The sequence below is a fragment of the Tasmannia lanceolata genome, unplaced genomic scaffold (genome assembly GCF_043159265.1).
Source record: "Tasmannia lanceolata isolate RefF3 unplaced genomic scaffold, GAP_Taslan_0.1 ptg000054l, whole genome shotgun sequence".
In the NCBI taxonomy this organism is placed as follows: domain Eukaryota; kingdom Viridiplantae; phylum Streptophyta; class Magnoliopsida; order Canellales; family Winteraceae; genus Tasmannia; species Tasmannia lanceolata.
In genome coordinates this window covers 1,453,316-1,473,134 of record NW_027518731.1, presented here as the reverse complement: position 1 = coordinate 1,473,134, position 19,819 = coordinate 1,453,316, and the positions used below count along the sequence as shown (strand labels likewise).

At 36.2% G+C, this 19,819-nt stretch overlaps 1 protein-coding gene and 1 long non-coding RNA gene across 2 annotated transcripts; one reads left to right on the top strand and one right to left on the bottom strand.

Moving 5' to 3' along the window:
- Positions 1–1,181: 1,181 nt before the first annotated feature.
- Positions 1,182–4,474, top strand: LOC143864858 (uncharacterized). Its single transcript, XR_013241365.1, has 2 exons — positions 1,182–1,343; positions 3,240–4,474. It is a non-coding gene; the product is annotated as an uncharacterized LOC143864858 (long non-coding RNA).
- Positions 4,475–5,987: 1,513 nt separating this feature from the next.
- Positions 5,988–14,495, bottom strand: LOC143864672 (uncharacterized). The gene is made up of 8 exons (XM_077375418.1): positions 14,379–14,495; positions 14,066–14,210; positions 13,273–13,400; positions 11,699–11,770; positions 10,494–10,757; positions 9,814–9,855; positions 7,730–7,942; positions 5,988–6,056 (listed from the first exon to the last, which is right to left on the bottom strand). Exons 1-8 carry the CDS (start codon positions 14,487–14,489, stop codon positions 5,988–5,990), a joined length of 1,044 nt encoding a protein of 347 aa, XP_077231533.1. The 5' UTR covers positions 14,490–14,495.
- Positions 14,496–19,819: the final 5,324 nt, after the last annotated feature.

The following is a 19,819-nucleotide window of genomic DNA, read 5'->3' as shown; positions in this document are numbered from 1 at the left end:
ACAAGGTTCCCTTAGGTTGCACCAAAAATTGAAAAAACCAAAGTAAAAGTGCATGTGTTCTTTTTCTTTTGTTTTTTTAATGGTAAAATTCATATTTTCCCCATTTTCCTAGCATTATTTCTATTCATGTCTATTCATGTGACAGTCCTTGTCCTTGTTAGTTGTTTCTTGCTATTTGACTTACCACTCAAATCAAGGAAGAGAAGGAAAGTAAATACATGAGAATCTATATTCCTTTCCTTCTACTACTAAATTACCCACATCCCAACAGATCCAAGAGTTTTTTTATATTCGTGGATGCCAATTACCCCTTTTACAGAACTACAAATCTATGTAGAGAAAGATAAAGTAGATCTCTGCTTTCTTTAAAGGCATAAAGTCAAGCATGCCTTGAAACAATTTTCCTTAATTTATTGAGAATGGAAGTTATAGTGGGATCTCATTGTAATACAATGTGACACCCCTACTAGGGCATAGTGGGTGTAACCTTGTTTGATCCTAATGGCTAATTTAAGAGCCCTTGCAGTGGATCAAATGACACCAATCATGCATTCCTAGCATAAAAAAATGCTTTTTTTTGGGTGTTGAGGCTTTGTTTCTTTCGACATAAAATGGCGTAAAAAAAATTTATGCCCATTTTAAGTGGAAAAATAACGGTGAAATTATTTACGCGGATCCGCGGAAACTCAGCAAATCTATTGGATGAGATAAAAATCCTTGTGTGGTTGGTTCTCTATTTCTTTTTTCTCTTGTACTTAGAAGTGCCAACGAGTAGGTGCACTGTTTCACCAAGCTTCTAACAAATCTTTGTATATGGAGAAATCCTTACAATAATATGTTCTCATTGATTTAATAAATCATTACCTTGGGAAAAAATAAAGCTGAAACTCGGGAGTTAAAAACAATAAAATATGCTTTCTTTTCAAAAAGAGATACCCTCCCATTCAAGTAACCATCTCTAACTTTTGTTTTCTCTAGATTCCTTTGTAAAATGGGAGTAAAACAAATTTTACGCCAATTTTTTTACTTATAAATGGTAAAATTTGTATGAAACGTCCTAAGAAATAGAGCCTTAATTCTTACTTTCTTTTTGGAAAGGGATAGCCTCACATGCAAAGCAACCATCTAGCTTTAACTTTTCTTAATCTCTGTTTCTCTTCATATACATCAAGAAAGGAATCCCAATCCCCTTTACAGTTACTATAAGTACTAAGCTAGTTCTTCATCATATGTATCTTCTATACCTTGTTTCTATCATAAACCCAGGGCCCCTTGCTCAAGAAAAGACTACAATCTCCTATTTTCTTCCTTTTCTCTAGTGCCGTTGGCTGCCAAATTTTTGGGTAATTCTACTATTACTCTCTTTTTGTTTTTGTTTTGAAAAGTAGCTCTCTCTTATTTATATTTGTTCTTCAAATTCTCACAATATCATGGCTTACTATAGTCACATAACCCATATGGGCTGATGGAGTTTCAGTTTATTTCGTTGCTGGGGTGTCAAGGTAGCAAACCTTGAATTTTGTGGGCCTTGATCAGGGGGACTGGATCTCCCCATTCAACGTGGGGCCAATCGCCATACCCATATCCCATTTGGATGATGTAACTATGTAAGGCCATTTGATCGAGTGCCCCTCCTCCCCCCCCCAAAAACTACAATCAATTTTTGTTGGTCCTAACATGAATGAATGGTCCACTGTTGGTCCTAACATGAATGGATGGTCCTAGTCCCTTGATTAAGCCCAAAAGGAAGGAAAGTGATACATTCACCCCCTTTTCTTCCCCCAGCCCACCCGTCTAGTGTTTTTATGACTACTCTTTTTACGCTACAAGGAGGTGGCCCTTGGAAGAAACGGGAACGAATGTATCATTTCTCCAACTTTAGTGTTTTCCCATACTAGTGAAGACTATTAGGGGCTGTTTGGGCACGTGGATTTTAGAATCCAAGTTTTAGTTTGAAAGCGGTGTAAAATTCTGGATTTTACAATCCCCTATCCTGAATTTTAAGTAAGAAATCCAGGTTTTAAAAATCTCTCCCCCATTATGAGATTTCTAAAACGAGAGATTTCTAAAACCTAAAAACAAGGGGCGATCTCCTACTCTCTCGCTTGACGGAAAGAAGGGAGAGAATTCAGAAAACGATGCTCTAATAATTTATATTCTAGTTGTATGAGTGAAGAGTATACAATATTAGAGTTATATTTTTATTTAAATTTTTCCTGAAAAGAGAAAAAGTCTAAAAATTCTTTTGTAGAAGAGGTTTTAAGGTGTCTTATTTATTACCTAAGGAATATATGAGTTTCTAGAAACGATAAAATGGAGTTTAAATAGGTCTTGTAATCTGGTAATTGACCCACTTGGTTGGGGTGTCATTGGACCCAAATGGTCCAATGGACCATCTGTCTCAGAACTAAACGGACAGGATCTAGACACGTTACCAAGATCCATGGACACATTCTGAGACCCTATTATAGGATCCAAAATTATTACCGATTGGATCCAGACAACAAACAAAAACCCGTGGGACGTTCCTAAATCATTTACTATTTTTACAAAATTACTTTCAAATTTTTTATAACTAAGTATTATTTTAATAAAAATAAGCCGTGTCCATTTTTCGAAACGATTCCTATTTTTACTATTTTTTTTCATTCATCTCTTCCAGGTCTCGAGTCACGCTCTTCTCTTCCCGAGTCACCCTCTTCTCTTCCTTTTCCATTCGTTGACCCTAAGTCCCTAACCCACTGATTCACCGCCAATGCAGCTCACCCTCAGCATCTATTGGTCATGTTCTTCCTCGAACTCTTTTGAGAATTTTAAATCTATAAAATGTAAGTAGGTCCTAATAGGACACTCCAATGGACGGTCCAATTTGGATCGTGACTGAGACACATGAAGCAGGATCTAAGAACACTCTGAAGCCAATCCGTCTGATGAGAGATTTGAATGGATTATGACTACGACATATATAGGTGGATCTGATCCGAAGTGGATCTGTTAAAACACCTAGCTTTTGGCTTTGATGATTCTTTCTCTCTCTAGTTTCTTTTCATCCCGGCCGATGGACAGCCCAATTTGAAATAGATCATGACCTAGACTTAGAAAGTAGATCCAAGTTGATCACTAGGAAATCATGTATTATTGTTTATTTTGTGATGGTGTCTCGTGTGGTTGTACACAGTAACCCAAGTGCAACTGAAGTGTGGATTTAATAACCTTGTAGCGTGTATTGTCTTCTACAGGTTTATGCAACTGCAACCCAACATCAATTGAAGTGTTTGTGTGTATTTAGTACTCAATTTGTGAGTGTTTAATTGAGCTCATGAAGCAACACATCTGGGGCAGCATGATTGTGATCGTAACTCCAGTGAAACAAGTCTTTTCAGAAGTGGAGACCCAAAGAACTGTGGAGGAAGCATGCGAGTGTTTGACAGAGGAGGATGCTTGGGATCTATTATTAGGCCAGCAGACTACTAATGTGGCTGCAAACCTCTCCTATACGCCCATCTCATCGTTGTTCTCAACACCGTCATGCCCGCACAACCTTTGTGTGCTTTTATTGTCATATTGTTCCTACTTACACACACTTACCCTACACCTAATACAATCTCTTACAAATTCAGAGGCGTTTGTTCTTCGAAGAACTCTGATAAAAAATTGTAGTCCAAAGGTATCCTTCGAGTACATGTCTAATCTTCGTCATCTCGAAATTGATATAATAAAGGCATATTATATTACTAACCTCTCTCTAAGAGGTTGTAGGTCATTGGAAGGAATTCCCAGCATCAAAGAACTTAAAAATCTTGAGCTGCACGGTCTTTCGGGTAGTAAAATCAGATCCCTACTCAATGAAGATGGAGACTTCACTCGTTTGACATGTCTAGACTTGCTGGACACAAAATACCTTATAAATGTAAATCGGCATCGGATAGTTCATCTACTAGAAAGATTTCAATGGGAAAGATTAGCAGGAGAAGCTCGTGCCATGAACTATCCGATGAACTATCTATGCCGATTAACATTTGTAAGGTGTTTTGTGTCTAGCAAGTCTAGACGTGTCAAACAACCGAGTCTTCCATATTCATAGGGTAGAGATTTGATTTGGTACCCGAAAGATCGAGCAGCTCAAGTTTTTTAAGTTCTTCGATGCTGGGAATTTCTTCCAAAGACCTTACAACCTTTTAGAGAGAGTTTAGTAATATAATCTACGTTTATTATATAAATTTTTTGAAACGACGACGGTTAGGCATGTACTCGAAGGATAATTTTGGAATCAAATTTAAGAACGATGACCTCCAATTTTGTTAAAGATTGTATTAGATGTAGAGGAAGTGTGTGATGTGGACTCGAGCCGGAAGCAATGGAGAAAATTAGCAAATTTTGATCTAGATCTGGAATTATATGATCAGATTAGAAAGAAGTCTTGAAAATGTGTAGGAATTCATGAGAGAAAAAAAATGGACACTTGTTGCTAGAATTATGGACAGGTTTTCTAAAAATTTAGATCTATGTTGTTTATTCAAATTTTAAACTCAAATGGAGATGAAATTTGCAATCAAATGTAAGAATACGAAAAGAAAGTTGATAGATATAAATGAATTGAAAGATAAAATGTAAAGAATCATGGATAAATCACAAAGAGCGAGAGATAGGAGCACAAAATCCTAAGTATACATCACATCAGGGTGTGAATTTGGTACAACAACAGTTGACCCATCTAACGAGGCTCGTACGGAACTCGCCTTCTCAAGGGCTCGGAATCCAAAGTTGGAGAACTCATCACCTCTTCTGTTGGAATTCCCTCCAAGAAACCTCCCCACTTCAAAAATTACACTTCTCAAAATGACAAAAACGAACTAAAACTCTACCTCACTTATGACCCACACACACACATGTGCACTTAAGTCTAATGCGCAACTCTCAATATATCATTAATACTATCCACATGTACATGTGCATATACATGGGACAAATACAACATATGCCAAACTCCATCTTAATTCATGCCCAGCCTAGGCCACTATATAAGCTCTTCATTTCTTCTCGTCCTGTCTTCAATCTTGGGCTGCCTAGATGGGGCTGATGTCCACATCATTTTACCAAAAAAGGTAGATTACTTAATGTGAATGGAGAATTTTTTGGCAAGTAAATGCAAATCATACTTAAAAATCTTTTGACAATCTAATTTTAGCTATTGAGTGGCCACTATATGAGTAAATTATTTCCCCAACATTCTCTTCCAATTTAAATAAAGAATTGATGAAAAATTTAACCCGATATTTCTTAAGTGGTTTGGTTGCACAAAAGACGGGTGGCTTAGGGGTTTTGCTTGGCATTTGGGTGCCACATAAGCAAAACCCCTTGTCTGGTTGCCAATATAGCAGTGACATCCCAGGAGACTCCTGAGAATGAAGTCTCCTGCTTAATAATTGCACATCTGGTGATGTGTCACCGTTGTCCTCTCTCTATGATATCCAAGACAAAATCCACGGAAGGGTGGAATTTTATTTGGATTTCTTGGGAATGATTCTCTCTCTCTCTCTCTCTCTCTCTCTCTCTCTCGCTCTCTCTCTCTCTCTCATAGTAAATAAACAAATATTCCATGAAATTTTTTTCCTGGTTGCCAAACATGCCCTACATTAATAACCATTTTTTCATGATAATATTACACTTATTTTTTATAAAATAAAAAATATATCTTTATTTTAGTAAACACAGCAATATTAAAATATATCTTTATTTTAGTAAACACGGCAATATTATATAAGAGGGTTGTTTAGAACAACCCTTAACACAAGCATGTCGTGATATCATTTTCATAGTCTGAATAAAGGAGTAGAAAATTGGAAGCTACATAGATTTTATAGTCCAAGATTGAAAAATCCTGGCCAAAACCTGGATTTTATGAGCTAAAACCTGGAATTTACAATCCGGAATTATAAAATCCATAAATACAATCGGTTTCTCTTTTGTTCTTCCTTGCATGTTCTTCAGTTTACAAACTCGATTCCTGTCAATGGAGCCCCTTTATGAAGTTGAAGAGCACATTGAGCGACAATCTGCAGCATCAAACATAAAAAATAATCCCTTTACGAGCCCCTTATAATGTATTTGAACAATACTTTGGTCTTCTAAGTTCAAATATTACCCATTACTTTATTTTTTCCACTCTCTTCCCTCCCCATTACCAAACATTAATGGTTTTTTTAAGGCTACTGATAGTGGCACTACGATGTTTTAATAATTGCATAAACTCAGCCTGTCTTTTCTTTTTTAATTGGCCTCTGAGAACGTTTTGGAAATGTAATAACCTTTGCAGCTGCTTAAATAATAAGAGATGAGTTAGTGCAATCATCAAAACGTGGTGGTGCCTATATCAGTAGCCTTTTTTAATTACCTAAATAACATTATTTCTGCTATCGAATTTCAGTTGGTTTCTGCAATGGATGCGTGAGTGAGAACCATTTGTGTGGGCCTTAATTAACTTGAATGCTTCATTGAAAAAAAAATTGATATGACCAATAATGTATAACATATCTGATAAAGATCCACAAAAAAGAGCAATACAAAATATAGTCATGCAAAGGTCTCTCTCTCTCTCTCTCTCTCTCTCTCTCTCTCTCTCTCTCGCTCTCTCTGTGTTAGAGAGAGAGAGAGTTTTGATAACGGGCCAAACTCACCTTGTCTTTTCTGTTTTATATAATTGTTGTTGGGTGATGTGGATCCAATGGGGCAGCCTTGCTGCTGAGTTTTTGCAAGGGTGACCTTTAATTAGTTTAGCTTTCCTGTGTATGGGGGAAAGATATCTTCAGGACCATGTTTTGATAATGGGACAACTCACCATGTTTTACACTTCTCTATAGGGCTGCAACTCGAGCCGGGTTTTCCCCGACCCGCATTGACCGACCCGAAAATAGCATGGGTTGGGTTCAGGTTTCATGGGTTTCGGGTTGAGCCGGGTTGAGCATTCAAAAGCCCGCATGAATCTAGGGTCGAGCCGGGTTTGAAGGGGCCCGACCCGACCCGAGTTACATAAGTTATAGTATGTAAATTTTTTTCTACTATTAGTTAAAAGTTAAAAGTGAAAACCCACGCACCCACTGTTGTTGTATGTGAGTGTAATTTCTGCTTCTATGAGTTGAGTTGATTCAAGTGTTTGATTCAGCATTGTTTGATTGTAATTACAACATTGTTTGATTACAACATTGTTTGATTCAAGTGTAATGTGAGTGTAATTACATCATTGTTTGATTCAAGTGTAATGTGAGTGTAATTTCTACTTCTATGAGTTGAGTTGCCTTACCAAACAAGAATTTCCTTTAAAAATTGCGTCAAAGTGAAAAAACCCGACCCGACCCGACCCGAGATTTATTATGGGTAGGGCCGGGTTTGGGAATCGTGGGTTTTCCGAAAAAAAACACGACCCGACCCGACCCGAGATATTTCTCGGGTAGGGTTGGGTTCTCCAAAACCCGACCAGCCCGACCCGAGTTGCAGCCCTACTTCTCTAATTGGTTTTTGAGAGCTTTTTGGGAATTGTAATAGCTTTTGACAGCCGGTTAAAAAAGTGTAAAACAAGGTGATACATCCCAATATCAAAACATGCTCGTGCGAATATCATTCTTCTATACACACACTGAATGTGCAAATTAAGGAAATATTAATTAATGGAGCTGAAAATTTTCAGTTTACAAACCAAAGAATGTGCAAAGGAAAATCGATTAGTAAATACCTTGGCCTTAATTCTGTAAGAATATTCGGTAACTCCGCCAATATGAGGAGTGATTATAACATTCAAAAACTTTAAAATCAAATCATCAGGATCAAGTGGTTCATTCCAAGCAACATCTATGCCTAAGCCACCCAAGTGGCCCGATTCAAGATGATAAACAACAGATTCATAGTCTAGAAGACCTCCTCGACCCATATTTACTAGAAGGGCACCCTACAAACAAACAATGTTGCGATAATAAATATGCAAGTTTTATAAATATGCAAGCTTTGATATAAAATGCGGATATATTATCTTTCAAAATGTTGATTTCCTATTCAAAATCCATTCCCAATGATCTAAGTCTATTATCACTGATGATTGCAATTGGGTACATCACAATGTAATTCTTTTCTTGCATCTAGTAAATCTGGGAGGAATCCCACATACTAAAAGAAAAGCGTAGATATGAAATGTAAAAAATTGGAAATAAAGATAATCCACTTCTCAGTGTATAATGACAGATTGAGAAGCTCGACCAGAAGGAAGGGAGGAGAAATTTTATATGAGTTTGTTTTGAATTACAAATACAAGTTGTTGTTTCAATTTGCCAAAGATGGTGAGAGGATACCATTTCTTCAGCAACCAAAAAAAAGGATACCATTTATTCAGATCAAAGGTTTTGTTGGGAATTTGATGTTAGAAACTAAAGAGACTCCTAGTATACTAAGCCTTCATATCTACAAAGACACTCTTAGAATAACTATAAAAGAAGTTTTTTTTTTTTTTTTGCATTAACTGTTATTTGCAATTAACACTTTCAATATGGGGTTTATGGGGATAGAACATCTAATATGGGTTCTGCCAATTTAGTCTTCTTTTCACATGATATCAGAGTCCAACCCTAACCGTAGATCTCATGCTCGAACTTTATCGTTGAATCTAAACATCCAAGTAGCACAGTTGTTAGTGAATGCTAGAAATATGATGCATTTATTCAAGATTATATAGTCAAGCCTCAAAATTCTAAAATGAAGTTTATAAAGTACTTTATCCTGAAGTTTTTCTTATCATTTACTATTTAATATGGCATTGAAATCTCCTCCTCTATGAACATTGTTTTAAACATAGCTAAATCAAGATCCTTAACTATTTGGGTGAGTTCATCTTCACTTTTCACAAATTTCTAAATCTTTATTGCCCTGTTAGTTTGAGATTGTGACAACCGATTGTAGCCTCCACACCGATTATTGGACTCAAAATTACATTATTCCGAGTCCAATAATTGGTTTGGAGTCTCACAAACTGTTATCACAATCTCAAACGAACAGGGCTTATATTGATAGGCCTATAATAGGCCTTGAAAGTAGTGTGATGCTACTTTCAAGTACGTTCTGCCAAACTTTATGTAAATTTTCTGGGTGAATTCAAATCATACAACTGAAATAGTGGGGGATTAGTTTGTTTGCTTATTTTCTACTGGATTCCACTGTAACAATTTTCTGTAGATTTTCAGACTGAGAAATTCATGGGAAATAATTGATTAATGCTTGTTAAAACCTATATTTACAGTTAATTATAATTTTTTTCTAAGATTAGTCATATTAGATTGCTAGTTTGTGGTGAATTTAGGAGATCTTGGTGATAGCTCTTTGGGGAAATGTAACTAATAAAAAAAAGTGTAACATAAAGAGAGAAATTCCAAATATTAAAACAAGGGAGTGCTGATATCATCTCCATATATTCTATGCACATTTGTATAGATATACATACATTGTGGTACTGCCACTCACAAATTTAGGGACTTCCCCCCAATCCAGTTTGTTCAGTTTGATATACTCTTTCTTTTCACAAGTAGGACCAAATGACTTGGGTGGCAAGCCTAATTTTAAGGGTGGCAATATCATGCCCTTTTAAATACATAATATAAATCTAATCCTACCCAAGATAGCAAATTTCAAGCAACTGTCTTACCAAATGCAAAGTTTTTCAGGCTACTTAACCTTGGGTCATATACCTTTCATTAATAATAGAACCTAGATATACCATATTAAACAAAAAAAAAAAGGTGACTATAGGAATCAGTTGAGTTTTAGACTACAAACCTCTTTCATAGAAGAGATAAATTTCTTGTCCACTATGCCAGCCTGAAAGGTGCATCCTCCAAGGATATATTTAACTGTTAGATAGCAATAAATATAGGTAAATGATATCTGCACTACCTTATTTTGATAATGACACCGTTCATTTTGTTAACCTAACTTATAATTGGTTGCATGCAGTTGCTTTTGGGGATTTGAAACAACCCTAACTAGATAATCAGAGAAATGTAAATTGAAGAGAGGAGTGCCATCGTTAAAACTAGGGAATGTGGAGATCATTTCCCTAAATAAAGTATACAAAATCAGTATGAACAAGGGGGGAAACCATAGTTACCAGAGTGGGAAGCGAGTGCGAGAGGAGATGCGGGAAGGGAAAGGTTTAAAAAAGAGAAATGCGGGAAGAGAAAAGCCCTAAAGAAAGTAATGAGAAAATGTGAGGGAAACGAACAAGAAGTACATAGAAAGAGTAGTGGGTTAGGGAGGAAGGGTTAATATAGGTAAGGATTACAACAAGAAAAGTCGCGGCTAATTAGAATCACAAGTTTTAGGATTTTACAATTTCAAATGGTTTATGCATGCATATTTAATGTTAAGTTTTTAGAAAAAGATCCACATAATTTCTATTTGAAACTTAAGATGAGTTTCCGGTAACCACGGGAAAAACTAAAAGGAGATGAGATTACCGTTTCATTGTTCAAGGGCAAGCAAGCAGCAACTATGTCAGCCGCTCTGGCAAAATCATATTTATCTTCAGGACCACCATTCTTGTCAACCAGACAATTGATGCCTTCATGTTTGATGTTTGATGTTGGAGATCTACCATTTGGATGGCTATATTCAGGAAAATTAAGAGCCCAACTCTGTTTTGTTGCAAGGATTCTTACACCAAATGGTCGCAACCGTTTAGCAAGATCAGTTCCAATTTTACCGAATCCCATAATAAAGACCTGTGCCACACAAATATTGTATATTAGTAATGTCTAAAACACTTGAGCCCTGTTTGTTTTCAATTCTGAGAACCGATTGCGAGTCCAAAACTGATTATTGGACTCAAAACTACATTTAATTGAGTCCAAAACAAACATGGCCTTGAAAATGAACTTGGCCTAGGTAAGACTAAGTCGATTCAGGGAAGTCACTGATTGACAGGGTCAATTGTTTTATTTTTGGGATAACTTGGACGATTCGAAGGAGCTTTGACTGACTGAAGACTAAAGAGAAACAAAATCGAGCCGACATGGATGAGTCATGATTGACATAACGAACTTTTAAGTACTGTATTCAGTACATACATCATACAAAGTTTTTAATTCATTGGCTAATATCTGAAGAAGATCTGTGAATACATTCCACATATTATACAAATACAACGAGTGAATTAGAAGAAGGGCAATGTTAAATTCGCACCCCTGCAGTATGCATCTGCCCCCCTTATAATAACGTGATTTGACATCAACAAGTGTTAAAGTTGCACACTGTTCACGTCAAATCACACTTAAGGGGGGCGTACGGGTACTACAGGTACGGGTACTACAGAGGTGCAAATTTGTCATTGCCCTTAGAAAAATGAGTTTTTATATGGTGGCCGACCGTCAAAATCTGAAGGGCTAGGTGGCAAACCACCTGCCCCTTGGATTTTGACGGTCGGGCGTCATATAATTTCTCTAGGAAAATAATATAAACACTTATGAGTTATGACCATAATACCCCTGGAACAAAAAGATAGAAAATAAATTCTCTTTTTTTCTTCAATAAGATAAGTGAAAGTTAAAGATATCACAGATGATAACAAGCTCCATCCACTGGTTCTTGAACAAAAATTAGAACAAAAAATTGGAAGAAAAGAAAATCCAAGATCCAGGGCATCTTTGAATGCCACAAAACCCACTGTTTTTCCAAGGAGAGTTTCGCCAACTGGCTCTCCTAATCTTTTTTGCTTGACAACCATTTCTATCTCCTTCTGCAGCAATAATACATTGGTCAAGAGTCAGTTTACAAGAAATAAGAAACTGACTTGCAAGAAAGACTTACAGACAACGGACTTAAAATAGTGTCTTTTATATGAGACATGTCACAATTTGCACAGTTATTCTTAAAAAAAGAGTAAAAAAAAAAAATCTGATACACCTTGTTCCATTAGGTGTATTACTATTAGGTAGTTGAGAAATGTTAAGAACCTACGATGATTCAGGAAAAAGAATCACCCACTCACTAGTTCAAGAGAAAAATAAATAAATTTTCAAGATAATTAAACTCTGCAATAAGTTTTCATATGATAGCACTTAAAAAACCACAAGATAAACTCACCAACTGCAATATCGCTGCCTTTGTTGGAAACTACAGCTCAGTTTGCAAGATAAAGACAACAACAAGCAACAAAAAAGTTGGCTAGGTAGCCATATTATTCTATGAAAAAAATGAATAGAGATAGAAATTGCAGAGAAAGTGAATATCTTTCTCCCTGGAAGTGGTTTATAGTCACTTTTTTTGCTAAAAGAAAAGATTACATAAATTCTCAAATACTATAAAATAAAAACTACATATGCTAAAAATGAGATGAATGCAACAAAATTTTCTTGGATAATATAGGTTAGGCAACCCGAAAGTAAATTTCCCCCGTTTAGGGGGTGAAATATCATTTCCGAAAGCAAAAACCCGACCCAACCCAATTTGGAAATCGTGTCAGGTTCGGGTTGAGGAAATGGTTCCTCAGGTCGGGTCGGGTCAGGTTGAACCCCCTCGGGTTGGGGTCGGGGTCGGGTTGAGGAAATGGCTCCACAGGTTGGGTTGGGATCGGACCCGACCCGAGTTGCACCCCTAATTTGTAATCTTCACCTATAATGGATGCTCTTGGATAAAATTTTCCCGTAGATGTGGTCATACAAAGTGATGAACCACATAAATCTCTTGTGTTTTACGATTGTGATTGTGATTGTGTTTGGAACACTAGATCGATTGTTTTCATGGTAGAATCAGTATAAATTGGTATTAAATAGAAGAAACCAATTACAAACACTAATGGTCGTTGCTTCGCACAAGAAATTATAGTTTTAGTCATTTAATTACCATTTTGCTACATAAAAGAAAGGCAATAGGTCAAAGGCATTTAGAATACAAGGATTACGGATTGCAATAACATCGAAGGAGAGAATACAGACACTTGTATCTATGTTTAGGAGTGAATGACAGAACAAATTTGCATCTACATTATTTGTTTGAAGCACTCTTTCAAAATGTGGATGCGGGTCAAAACGTGGCTAGTTGACTCAGCACGTCACAATTGAGTACCTAGGTTGACGCGGCTAGTGATCGTAACTCAGGACAGTCAAAAGGAGTTTTGATTACCTTCATAGGGCAAAGTGCGGACTCGGACAAGAACGAGGCCAATGTTAAAGGGAGATGACTCAGAGAAGTCCACGATGACTCGGGGGAGTTTTGAAACTATGGTTTGAAGTAACTTACTTGCTTTCGAAGAAGGCCCAACATCAAATATATTGCCAATTCTGCACATGATGCTGAATTTCCACTCACATCCGCAGGAATTCTTGCAACTTTGATTCCATATTGTGTAGCAGCATCAACATCAACACCTACAAGAAAGAAACAGTATGGTTGCATATAAATCTTTGAATTGGAACAATATGATTAAAACAATAAGTTTAACTACACTCGAGAACCTTCCAAAAATCAGAATCTCTAAGGATATTAACTAAAAAGTGTTGTGGCAAGAACCCACCGCTAGAAATCTAGTTACTGTAGACTACCCAAAGCAAACAATAACAAGTAGCCACCGGGAACCCACGAAAAAGTCCCAAAGGAGCGTGTTCAACAATTCAAGTGCGTAGAGAAATAAAGAAAGACAACAAGATATCAAGAGACATGAGATTTATGTGGTTCGGCACTCGGCCTACATCTATGGGCAATCTGGCAAATAGAAATTCACTACGAAGGGGTGAAAACCCTTACCTCTTCAACAATGGTGAAAACCCCACCAACACCCTTCTTTCAACCCAAGCAAAAACCCAAATCCCTCTTTACAATGTCTTCACAACCTCGAAAACCCTTTGAGAGAGAAACACTCTTTTCTTGTAGAGAAAGAGCCCTATACCATTATTTTAAAATCAAGCCCACTTATAAAACACATTCAAAATGTGACCTTCATAAAGAAGTTAACCCCAAACTTAGGAAATGTGGTGATTTCATATCACCAATCCAACAAAAAGCAAGGTAAACCAAGAAATGGAATGAAACTAACCTTCCAATCCAACTCCAAACTGCATTATAAGTTTCAAATGATTTGCACGGGCAATAACTTTTGAATCTAGGCAGCCATTTTTCGCTATACAAATCTGGTATTTCCCAATAACATCAGGCACATCATCAAGGGATGCATTATCGACCTGTTAGAATTGAAGAATCATCAGCTATAAAATAAACATTACTACCCAGATCAAGTTTTCATGGTTGAAGATAAATAAATGAATACTAGCTTATAATCACAAAGAAAGCAATGAATTTGAATCATGTTGAAGATAAATAAATGAATAAATGTTTATAGACCAAATTACCTGAATAAATGGATAGTTCTGCAAATATTCTCTCGTGTAATTGTGAGAAGAAGGCCAATGTGTCCCACAAAAGAGCACACGGGTAATGTTATTTTCACTCTTCCCTACCATTTTTTCAACTTTGTGTGGGAAATCTGTGGAAGAACATCTCAAGATGTTAATATGTTTTTTTTTTTTTTTGGAGAATGGTCGTGATGTTAATATGTTATATGCAAGAAAATAAAATAAAACGTTAGATACTAAAATACATAAAATAAAATAAAAATCTGAGAGTAAATGAGAGAAATTATAAGGTGGCCGCGCCTGTATTTCTAGGGAATTTGTGGACCCAGATGGTCTGATGAATCCAAAAATTCGAACGTTAATGAACAAGATTTGAGCACAACAACAGAACTCAACTGTGGCATTGGATCCATATCCTACGATTCGAAATTATTAATTTCGCATCGTGATCCAGGTTTAGCTACAAAATCCGACGGAGTGTCCTATATCTAAATGGAGGTTGCCGGTGTAGGAAACGTCCTTCATATTTTTTGTTCATTTTTGCCTATTCGTGAGGATATTTTTTAGTACTTAAAAACCCAACCCAAAACTATACAATGACTTTTTTTTCATGGAATATTAGCTTACCAAGTGTTGAGAGAGGGGTGAGGAGCGTGGGAGAGGGAGAGAATTGAGAGGGCATAAATGAGGAGACGATGTGAAATGGTAGAAAAATAAAACTCTATTTTGAATAGAGTTTTCCTTTTCTTTTCCCTCTTTTTCAACTACTTCTCACCTTATCCTCACTCATTCCTGCCAATTCTCCTAGTCTCCTTGTCCCTCACCTTTTAATGATATGAATCGTCTTCATGCAAGAACCGAATTTTATGATCAATGACTGATAACTATCTATCAATACATTCAATGCCCATGACATCTCGGCCATTAGTGAGACACAAAGTGTTCTTTTTTCCTGATTAGTTTAAGGAAAATGATAGATTAGAGGCCACAACATGTGGTTTTCTTATTTTAATTAATTCTTAAAATTATATTAGTGTTTAATTATAAGGGCTTTGTCTTTTTCTATCTATATAAAAATTATTTTAAACATGGCATCCCTAACCACTTTTTTCTAATATGCTCGCTACACGATAATTTTTAAAATTTCTTGAATTTCTTGTATCATCCCTTGAAATCAGTGAGGGTTGTTCTCTCATGCAAAAGTCAGCCGCGAAATTGCCTAGCAAATCTCATATTATTATAAGAGATGTTATTATTAATGATATTTTATATGGTGTATGAGTGTGAAGTCCGGTTTTTTTTTTCTTTTCCAAAAAGCATAGTAGAGTGCCCACTTCATAGGATGATCAAAACCATTCATTTGCTGCGCACCAAATAAATAAGTTGTATTCGGTAAATCATTTCCATAGGATGATCCTAACCCTCCGATCTGTACAGGTTTATGAACTTAAACACACACACACACACACCATAAAAAACATCATTACTAATAATAATATATGGAAATATATAAAGATTCAAATGAGGTGAAAACACGTGCATCCCATTATGGTATCAAGCTTCTAGAGGATGAAAACTTGAAAAAGTAATGATTGAAGGGGATTCCCTCAATGTTATTCGTTGGTTGAGTGGATCCCACGTTTTCCCTTGGAGATTTGTTTAGTTCTTTGAGGAAATTAAGGACATTGTGGGTAACTCATCTATCTCTTTTCGTCATATAAGAAGATCAGCGAATGGAGTGGCGCATAGGCTTGCAAGGGCAAGGGTGCACATGGAGGCCCTTGAGCAATTTGATTTTTTACCATGGTCTTTGAATCTATATATCTTCTCATGTTGTCGTGGAAAATATCTTCTTAAGATCTTGTATTTTTTCTCCGTTGTTTTGTAATTGACCATCTCGATCCTTTCTCTTGAATGAAAATTTTCATTACCATTCAAAATAATAATAATAATAATAATAACATATGGAAAGGATATTGGAACACTCATCTCTATTGAAGTGTTTACAAAAGTAAGGAGTTCCTTTGTAAAAAGGGGTGTGCAATATCATTTCTAATTGTGCTATAATATAAAAACTTGAGTGGCAATATAATTTTTTTTGTAGCTATTAGATGTTTTATAAATATACCTATTAAATGCCTTAGATAATTAAACAAATATGTTGAAAGAATCTGATATATTATCATATATTTATTCTAAAATATACTGTAAATATAATGAGACAACTTAGGTGGCACCAAATGTTATTTACAAACTTATAAATACATAGATTCATTTAACTATTAAATATACATCTTAGATAGAAATTTCTTTCTAACTATTATCTTATACATGTAAATTTATCTATAGCTATTAAATACCTTAAAAATGTAAATTCCTTTGTGAAATGATATATTCACCCATTTTTTTACTTGGGCCAGCCCCCTATAGTGTAAAAGAGTAGTCATAAATACACTAGAGAGGGCTACGTCCCATTTTTTAATGCCTGTCAAATAACTTACATTTTAAGCTCTGGATTTGGCTTTTGCCTCAGAAAAATTTAAATGCAACCATAGTTATTCGTAGGGCTGTGCATTATTCGGTATTAACAGAAAAACTGATCAGAACCGAACCGAAATAAATTTCGGTTATCGGTTAGGGTTTTTTTCTCTATCGGTTCGGTTTAGGTTTTAATACAAATGAAAATTTGGTTTTCGGTTTCGGTTTCGGTTTTAAGCTTATTAAAATCGGTTTTAACCGAAAAACCGAATTACACGTATATGCGTGAGTCACTAGATATGGCGATTTAATAGGAGGATAGGTCATATTCGGCTTTTATTTTTGCCAGTTTCAGCTGATTTGAGGTTTTGGCTTTTTGCGTTTTAGCCAATCCCCTCTCCACCTTCTTTTCAAAATAAAGAAATAAAAAACAAAAAGTTGATAATTAAAGCAGAAAAAGAAGTCAAAGAAGAAGACAAAAAGACATTCATAAGGATCCAAGGTCCTTTTAATAATGAACAGTATTAAAACTTTGAGCAATGATAGATACAAGGGAGCCCTTGCATAAAGAGCCAACAAAGGGCTCCGGATTGGATCCACGTCATAAATGTAACTGATTTTACTTTTTTAACCAATTTTAAATTGTAACTAAAAATGACATAGATCCAATGAGGAGCCCTTTTTTGGCTGGGCTCCCTTGTATCTATCATTGTTCTAAAACTTTTATACTTTTTAAAGGGAAATGATATATTCATTCACTTCCCTTTCTTTACCTAGGACAGCCCCAACTAGAGTAAAGAGTAGAAAGGGGCTGTCCCGAGTAAAACAAAGGGTGAATCAGACCCAGGGACTAGGGTTCTACTTTAAGCTTTTTTTTGGGTAGGTGAATCATGACCTAGGAGTCTTGAAAGCTTTACAAGTTAGGTTTTCCTGGCCGTGCCTCCACGTCCATGGGACCACTCCAACTCCGGCGATTGCCGTCGGCCACCATGATTGCCGTTGGCCACCACTCCAACTCCGGCGACGTTCGATCCCGACGGCCGATGACTTGCAGGTACAGAATGGGGTTTCTCACTCTCTGTCTTCCTCTCTTCATCTTTGGTTTTCTCCCTCTCCCATCTTCATTTTGGTTATTTTTTTTTAATAAAATGGGACCAAGAGGGGGTTCTCCATTTTTCCACCGTTTTCAATTTGAGAAAATGGCTTAATTCGGTTTTAACCGAACAAACCGATCAACCAAAATTATTATTCGGTTTCTGTTTGGTTCGGTTCGGTTAGCACACATTTCGGTTGCGGTTATAACATTTTGGTAAGCGAAAAAATTCGGTTCGGTTAATTTGGGTGAAAATGATTCGGTTAAAACCGAATGCACAGCCCTAGTACTACTTATTGGAAGCTTCGAGGTTGAGTGGAAACTCGGAAGTTTACTTTCACAGAAGCTGCCTTTAGAAGCTAAATTCTTTGCACTTCCCAAATTTAAGGGAAAGCATTCTCATTCGTTTTCCCTTAATTAAGAGCACAATTCTTATTTGGACGATTATATATTTTTTTAAAAGAATAGTTTCTCTTCAGCCCACATTAACCCTTCTCTTCAAGTTTACTATAAGCTTCTCTCTTTCTATAAGCTTCTTGTCGGCTTCCAATGATGCTTATTACATAATTGGTGCAGACATTCAAGCTCAGAGTTCGTCATTTATTCATCTTTATCTAGGAGTTCGTCATTTATTACGGAAGTAGGATTTTTTTTGTACAATTTCATACTTATTTTTGGGGAGTGATAAATCGACTCCCATATATATTAAATCGACCCCCCATGTCCATGTGTCTATCTCTTTCCTGGAGTCGATTTAAGATATTTGGGAGTTGATTTATCATTGCCCATATTTTTTTCTTGAAATTTTTGCTTTTCTCATTTTCTTTTTTTTTCCAAGCCTCTCGCTTTCCACTTCATTTTTTTGCATATCTTCAAGCACAAACTTCTCACTCAGGCAATTGTGATAGTAACATTAATCATTTTGTCACATGTTTTAACTACTTGGTTTAATTAAGAAGAAACTATCAAATGCGCGAAATGAAGAGAAAAGATAATATTCTCGTGGCCATAGGAATGGCATCCATGCTCAGGGTTGAGCATCTAACTCTTGCTCTAGGCTTTCTTCTTCAACCTTGAGGTCAGATGTTAAATCCCAACTTACAGACGAAAAAAAAAATCGATACTTTCTAATATTTTAAAACATCTCTCTCTCTCTCTCTCTCTCTCTCTCTCTCTCTGTGTGGGGTTAATTAGACGGGTAAAAATGATTAAACAACACCAACTCTAAGGGCCCGTTTGGATGCCGAGAATATTATGATTTGGAATTCTCACATTTGCAGCCCTTTTTGTGTTGACATTTGGATCCAGATCAAATCCTTGAATTTCCAATTCAGCGACTAACAGTGAAAAAAATCAGATTTCTAAAAAAGCTGTGGAAATAAGAAATTGGAAATCCATAGATCTAGCAGTTTCCTTCACCCTCTTGGCTCCTCAACCTCTCCGCTGCAGCAGGAATTACCCCCTTCCCTCTCTGTCTCCCTCAACATGAGCTGGCAGATCTATTCATTTTGTACTGAAAACTAAATTCCAAATCCAAATCCAAATCCAAAATTTGAGGTATCCAAACGGGCCCTAATAGCTTAAGCTCTGGGAGTAATTGGTTGTTTCATAAGTAGGTCCTAGTTGCATCGTACATAATTAAAATTCTAAGAGCAAGGGTGAGCCAGCAGCAGTGGCGCAGTGGGTTAGGGACTTTGAGTCAAATGGTAGGAGAAGGAAGAGAATAGGGTGACTTGAGACTTTGAGAGACAAATGACAATTTTTTTGAAAGGGAGATAAATGATGAAATATTGAAAATAGAAAATTTTCGAAAATGACTTATTTTTACTAAAATACCCTTGAAATAATACTTAAAAGTTCTAAAAAA

Excerpts from the sequence above, each read along its gene's own strand:
- LOC143864672 (XM_077375418.1), bottom strand. The coding sequence starts at position 14,489 with ATGGTAGGGAAGAGTGAAAATAACATTACCCGTGTGCTCTTTTGTGGG. Across the intron at positions 13,401-14,065 it reads GTTTGGAGTTGGATTGGAAG|GTGTTGATGTTGATGCTGCT; the intron begins GTTAGTTTCATT and ends TCTTTCTTGTAG. Across the intron at positions 9,856-10,493 it reads TGCCCTTGAACAATGAAACG|GCTGGCATAGTGGACAAGAA; the intron begins GTAATCTCATCT and ends TGCACCTTTCAG.